The sequence below is a fragment of the Teleopsis dalmanni genome, chromosome 2 (assembly GCF_002237135.1).
Source record: "Teleopsis dalmanni isolate 2A chromosome 2, ASM223713v2, whole genome shotgun sequence".
NCBI lineage: Eukaryota > Metazoa > Arthropoda > Insecta > Diptera > Diopsidae > Teleopsis > Teleopsis dalmanni.
The window spans coordinates 152,499,636-152,506,615 of record NC_051847.1 but is presented as its reverse complement, the minus strand read 5'-3'; the positions used below and the strand labels follow the sequence as shown (position 1 = coordinate 152,506,615).

The 6,980-nt window shown below is 29.2% G+C and overlaps 1 protein-coding gene across 2 annotated transcripts in view; it reads right to left on the bottom strand.

Annotated features, from left to right (window-relative positions):
• LOC119678857 (saccharopine dehydrogenase-like oxidoreductase) overlaps positions 1-3,875 on the bottom strand; it is a 33,871-nt gene extending 29,996 nt beyond the window's left edge. For both annotated transcript variants that reach the window (XM_038090935.1, XM_038090936.1), the window contains exons 1-3: positions 3,800-3,875; positions 2,886-2,912; positions 2,794-2,814 (exon numbers count right to left, since the gene is read on the bottom strand). In XM_038090935.1, the coding sequence (XP_037946863.1) occupies positions 2,794-2,814; positions 2,886-2,912; positions 3,800-3,827 (76 nt within the window). In that variant the 5' untranslated portion in view covers positions 3,828-3,875. The remainder of the gene's footprint in view (positions 1-2,793; positions 2,815-2,885; positions 2,913-3,799) is intronic.
• Positions 3,876-6,980: the final 3,105 nt, after the last annotated feature.

The following is a 6,980-nucleotide window of genomic DNA, read 5'->3' as shown; positions in this document are numbered from 1 at the left end:
TTTTATGAAATTAAGAGTACATATAATAAAAAAGGACTCAGCATTCTTTACAAATAACAGAAAATGATACAATAAATCGCACGCAGGACATTTCCGGATTTGTCTTTTGTCCGTTCTGTAAACGAAATTATGTTGCATTAGACATTATTGGTTTTTTAGCTCACATTACACACGTACCCTTTGTGTGTACTGTTAGAAGACAAAAAGCAACAAATTTTTTTAATCAGTAGCAAAATATCTTGTTAATATCAGGATATATGCATTTCGAGGCCGACAATGAAAAAGATCCAATTTTCAATCACACAATAATCAATAGTCTTTTCAATAGTTCTACTCATTTACGTTATACGGGCAATTGAGTTCCTGTTCTATGTTTAATATTTTTTAAGTCCTTGTCTTCTTTTTTATATTGTCTGTTATCCTGCTTGTTCCGCAGCACATAAAAATTACTATAAAATTAAGCAAAAACATGAAAACTCTGTCACATAATTTAAATGATTTTTTGAAAGCGAGTATGCTGTGAACGAGCACCTTGCATGCGACTATTTTTAACCTTTGCCAGGACCTCTGTCGCTTGGGGTTGCCAGTGTTTTAGTTGGAGTATGGATTAAGCTGGGAACAGCTGCATTTATTAAACTGCATTTGTTTCGTGTTAAAAATTAGTGTTTAAATGTAATAATAACACAAGAACTCGACTGTGCCAGCGATTGATTAACATGTGCCGCACTACTTATGCTGCTGATATGCCACCATCAGTCCTTTGTCACGGTTTTTAATAAGATTTATTTGTGACATTGCTTGCCACTGAAGAAGCTGGACCGTCTAGGCGTTGTTAGCATGTTTTTTGTTTGTTAAATTACCATAACCCATTTATTAGGATAGCAGAAGGCTTGTTGGAAAATATATTAATTAAAATGTTGAAAAAGGCGTCATTGGTTCGTTTCAAAAAATGTCATCAGTAAGTTCAGTTTCAGCTTTAATCTTATTTCAATTGTTTTAAAGTTCAATATCCTCATTCAATTTGCTTATTTATTAAATTTTAACAAATTCAGTCAATCGATTATGGACTAATAAATTGATGTTTACTATCAAAAATTTCTCGACTAATAAAGTGAACTAAAGAAACTAAAGATACTCAAGAAGAAGTTCGATATCATCAATTCAATTTGCTTATTTATTTTATTTTGAACCAATTCAAATAATCGATTATGGACTAATGAATTGATTTTTATTATCAAAAACTTCTCGACTAATAAAGAAGACTAAAGAAACTAAAGACATTTAAGAACTCCACACTTTTTTGAGTTCCTGTGAAGAACCTGAAGAGCTTCATGCTATTTGAGTTCAGTATCTATAAAGTAAAGAATGTGATTGAAAAGTGTTTAAGGAATTCGAGAAAAACGATTCTTATATAAAATAAGTCTTGTTAAAATCTCTATGAGAGTTTCATTAAACAATAAGTAAAGTACACAAGTAAAAGTAAAAGTACTACAAGGAAAAGTCTATTCAGAAATTTTGTTTTAATTTGTTATAGAATCAACTGTTAGAGTGCAGATACTGTTTATTTATATATTTGATGCAAGAAACACAAATTCTTCTGTTTAAGTCGTATATGTATTTGAAGTAAGAAGCTTAAGAAGTAGCCATGAGAGCTAAATTTTTAGAAAGATGTCCTTTGGATGACCATCTGCGTGCTATGAGTTGTACTATTATTTCAAATCGTTACCGCTTGCTGACTGTTTGAGATAATACTAAAGGATGTTTTTCAAAGTTCTTTAATTAAGATTAGAAAACACCAAGCTTTTATAGAAAATGACATACAACATTTTTAGATAAATGGTTTTAGGTATCCTAACTATATTGTTTTATATGAATAAAAAACCGTTCGTATAGAGGCTTTTACATCCAATGAAAACAGTTCTCTCACAAAATATGTGAGGTATTTTGAAAAGACAGTGCTGCAATTGTCCACCTTTTCTACGATTCCGATTGTTTTAGAAATTTTAACATGTCTTTACATCATAGATTATAAAATAATCTTTGGATAATGTATTATCCTATTCTCTAAAGTATTTCTAAAGTATTCTATACTCCCATATTATTCATTATCATAACTTATCTATTGTTGCAAGATGATCCACATTTGATTTGAAGACCCTTTTTATATTTGTTTTTTAACAGAGGGATTTTGTTGGTACCGCATCGTGACATTGTAAATTGACATTAATCTCTTCTTATTAGATATTAGATTTAATATATTGATTAGAGTTGTTCGAAAATTTTTGAATAAATTGAAATTAGTATTTAGGAAGAAGTAGCAATTAGATTTACCCGGTATAAGAACCATTATGGTCTCAGCAGTTTACCAATAAATTGCTACGTAGCAAAACTTGAAAGATGAATGAATTATTTTTGTAGGTCTTTCTGTGGCAGTGTGTGATAGGGGTCGTATCTGCACTTTTAATTCTCTAAAGTCCAAAATTTATGTTTTTCCACTATGTAAAATACGAATAGTTGCAGAATCATTGCTAATGAAAACAAGAAATTCCAATAAATATGTTAAATAATGGACAAGATATTACGGAAATAATTATACTTCTGTTCCACAGGTAATATTGTAGTCTGTGATTTTAACAATAATGGTGTTGACATAATTTTTTTTAAGAATTCTTCAGTTAGTATCTTATGTAAAACTAAGTTTTTCATTTAAAATAATTATGAATTGAAATGTTATAAAAATATATATTCGTTATGGTTATAGTGAAAAGATTAAAAAATTACAAAACGACTTACTCCCCAGCGCATTATTTTCAGCTATAAAAAAAATGAAATCAGTAAGATTAACTATATCAGTTAATATATATAAGTTTCTTTCACAATCTTACTCTCTTCATCCTTAGATTCCTGATCACCTGCAAAAAAAAACAATACTTTCATTACATATATATAATAATAATATGTTACATATAGAATGCAATCAGAAAATAATATTTTTTGAATGTATAGAACCATATGAATTTAGAACGGTTATAATGGAAAAAAACGAAAGTATTTGATATTTAGTTTCTTTAACATAGTTATTATAATAAGTGAATTTTTAATAAGATTAGTATTAAAACTACTACATTGTGTATAGTATAATATGATAATATATAATAATATAAATAAATAAATTATAATTATAAATTATGAAATAATTATGTATAAATAATTTATATATTTATATATAAAGAATAAAAATATACAATATTTGGTGTAATATAATATAATATGATATACCCGATTTTTAGACTGATGAATTACGATACAAAAATGATTGTACAATATTGCAATATCAGATTACAGAAATGGAAGGAGAAATAAATCTAGTCATGATCTTATTTATCAGAAATAACATTATATAGAATTTGCGAGAATACATCTTCAAAGTTTGCAGAATTAAAGATATCGATTGATTATACCTAATATATAATAATAATATATTATAAATTGAGCTTTAGGAACTAAGGGTTTTCATTCTTTTCCTAATAGTATGTATATATTATATACAGAATTAAATTAAATATAAATTAATATTTATATTTAAATTAATTTAAATTAATAAATATTTTTATTGGTATTCCATACAACTAAAATAAATATAATATCCACCACTTCCGATAAATATAGAAATACCTACCACTAAAAGAACTGATAAATATGTAAAACTTATAAATATATAGCTAATAAGATTCCAAACTTCTACATGTAAATAAGATTCATCTATATATATTTTTCTTTAATTTTAAGAAATCATTACCTGATGTCTTATTTTTGCGATGCCCCATGGTTGTGACAGATGGTACCAAACTAAACTATAAAACTTTTAAAGTGACTATTAATAATTTTGTTAAAAATTATATTTTTCAAGTGATCACATTTTCGCTGATAACGAGATTGTTTTAAAATTTTTAAAAAGTTAAAAAAATTAATTAAAAATTAATTTTTCAAGACAAAGTACGGCTGGTCCAACAATGATGTCTGTTTCCTTTGATTATCTATGTGATGTTAAACTGTAGTTTCATTAACAAAGCTGAGAAAGTAATTAAGAATATATATTTTCTTCAGATATTTTCTACTAATTTTTAAACTTTTACTTTATTTAAAACACTGTATATATAAGCCTAACAAAATTTCCATTTTGTCCAGAGTTGCCATTAAAAGTAGTATTTATCATATATATTCTTTTGTGACATGCTTACAAAAGAAAAAGCCTAATATTGTATATTAGTATAGTATATTTGATTGGTTAAGAAAACATTAACTGTTCGTGACACTGTGTCACTATGGGGTATTGTATCCTATCTTATCCATAATAACCGAAAGACTTTTGTCACTTCGGCTGCATCCAGAAAAGTTTTTATATTTTCCAGATCGATGTTAGATTTATACACTCTGATTCGTGTATAAAGTTTTTGTGGAAAATTCTTTTCTCTTCATCTTCAATAGATGAAGAACAGAAAACGCTCCAAATGTCTGCAAATATGTTTCGGCGTCTTTCACACATAATCTAAATTCGATGGTTATTGGAAGTCATAGCCGTACTTTATACTTATTTGGAATTTGTTTTTAAGTCCGATCTGTCCAGATTAAGGAGATTTTTGCGCTTTATTTTCTGAGTGGTTCAGGAAATAAAATTTGGTGCAGTAGGGCACCTTTATTAGTGAAGTTTGATTTGTTTATACTACTGAAATGATTTCTGTTGACTACAAGATTTCGCTCTGGCCCATATGGTTGTCTTGAGGCACGCTCATTAGCATATTTAGTATATATTTATGGCAGAGATTTCGGTTTAAAATATCAGAGCCATTGTACCAAGTCTAACGAATGTATATTTGGCTCTCCGAGTTGTAGACTTCCCATCCCAATACATGTTAAGTTTTAAAGCCATCTGTGTACCAGACAATATTATTGGTTGTGGTACTTGTTTTGTTATATTTCAACCTGTGATGTGATGATGTACTTTTTATTCGTTATGTGTTATGAAAACATCTCAAAGTCTTCAGATTGTTTTAATTTGACCGGCATGAGTAGTTATCCATTGATATATAAACGTATTTTGCCAAATAGATCGCTGTAATAAAATTATATATTATATATATAATATATAAATATAAAATTATATATTTTATATTATAAAATTATATATGCTAATAGATGCCACCGGAGGGGATGGGATTGAACATAAGTACAAGGTAAAGTATCTGATTGTATTTAACATGGTAAATACCAACACGATCCATGTCACTGTTCTCTCTAAGTTGACACACAGCCTCCACGTGGCCCCCTCTGGATACCTACAATCATCCGTGCGTAGTGAACTAATATGTGCAGCGAAATCCTTCCTCATGGATATATGAGGTTATGCGTCGGACTTGAAACCCACCATTTAAAAACACCATTCAATGCAAACAGAGAGGCAGCCTCGGATAAGGAAACGATCTACTGATGACGACAATCGTAAACGTTTTAAGGAACACGATTTAAAAATATGCACCTGGAATGTTCGAACTCTTTACAGGGTTAATGTCCCTAAGAAATTTAAGGCTAACATTACCGCCCTACAGGTAATGCAATGGACGGGAAAAGGATTCTTTAAACGAGAACATTGTGACATCTACTATAGCTGCCATGCAACAAAACACGAAATTGGAGTCGGATTTGCGGTAATTTGAAACTTGAGAAATTTGGTCTCAACATTTTCACCAATAAACGAAAGGCTCGCAAAAATCCGTATCAAGGCAAAATATTTCTTCACCACTCTAATTTGTGGTCTTCCTCCGACAGAAGATAAAGATGACGACACCAAGGAAATTTTCTATGAACAGCTTGAACAAGCTGATACCTTCTTTGTATCTTTGGCGTTACTGTCGGAAAGTTCAACTTCACACAAAAACTTCTGATAATGAAAGAAGGCTGATTGATTTCGCATCTCAACATACATAAGGCAATATGGAACAAAATTGTTCCATAAGTAAGTAAGTAAGTAAGTAATAGATGTCACCACAAATTTTTATTATTATTTTTATTAAGTTGGAATAAACGCTTACAATGAAACACTGGAACTGTAACATATCTTTTATACCATAAGTAAGACTATGACCAAAGAAAACTCATTCTGGGTCGGGATTTTTTTAAAGCTATGTAGACAAGAAAAATATGTCAAATAAGTGTATTGTATTGTAGACAGAGACAGAGTTTTGCTATATTATAGAAAGATAGATCTTATTAAGGTTAATATCTTAACAACGTAGTGAAAGTGCTGGACTCTTCCTGCAGTTTTCTTCTCCTGGTCTAAAGTAAAGCCCTATAGATAGCAAAATGTGTGAAAAAGTCTCATCTACAAGGACAAAATTGTGGTACTTCAGATAATTACATCTTATTCTATCTTAATAATGTTATTCTATCTTAGCGCACGTTGAAATGGGTCGTTGGGTAATCTTTGAGCATTACAAGCTCCATTCTGTTGAGACAAAATGGAATAGACCAACTATGACATATTTTCTAATATATTTTAAATACATATTTTACATACATTCACCTTCATTAAATAACTATGATTAAATTGTTGCCGAAAAATAGCTGTGTACCTGTAAGCGATTTTTATAATGAACTATTATTTCTCGTACCCCAAATGACAAATTTCAAGACAAACTTATGTATATATATGTATATGATGATAATAAGTAAACATTTAAATATTATATTTTGCTTAAACTGTTACTCTTTAGCAGCTGTGTGATATTTTATATTGCTTCCCAGAAACATAACAAACTCGACAAATCGGAGCATTATTTAAGAGTAACTTGAAAAATTTCAATGCAAGCATAAATTATTTTCCAAAAAAAAAAAATACTAAAATATAATAACAACCATAAAAGTTACACGCATGCACAGACGTGTGTGACATTTTTTGAAATATTACTTCAACTTGTAAGGAA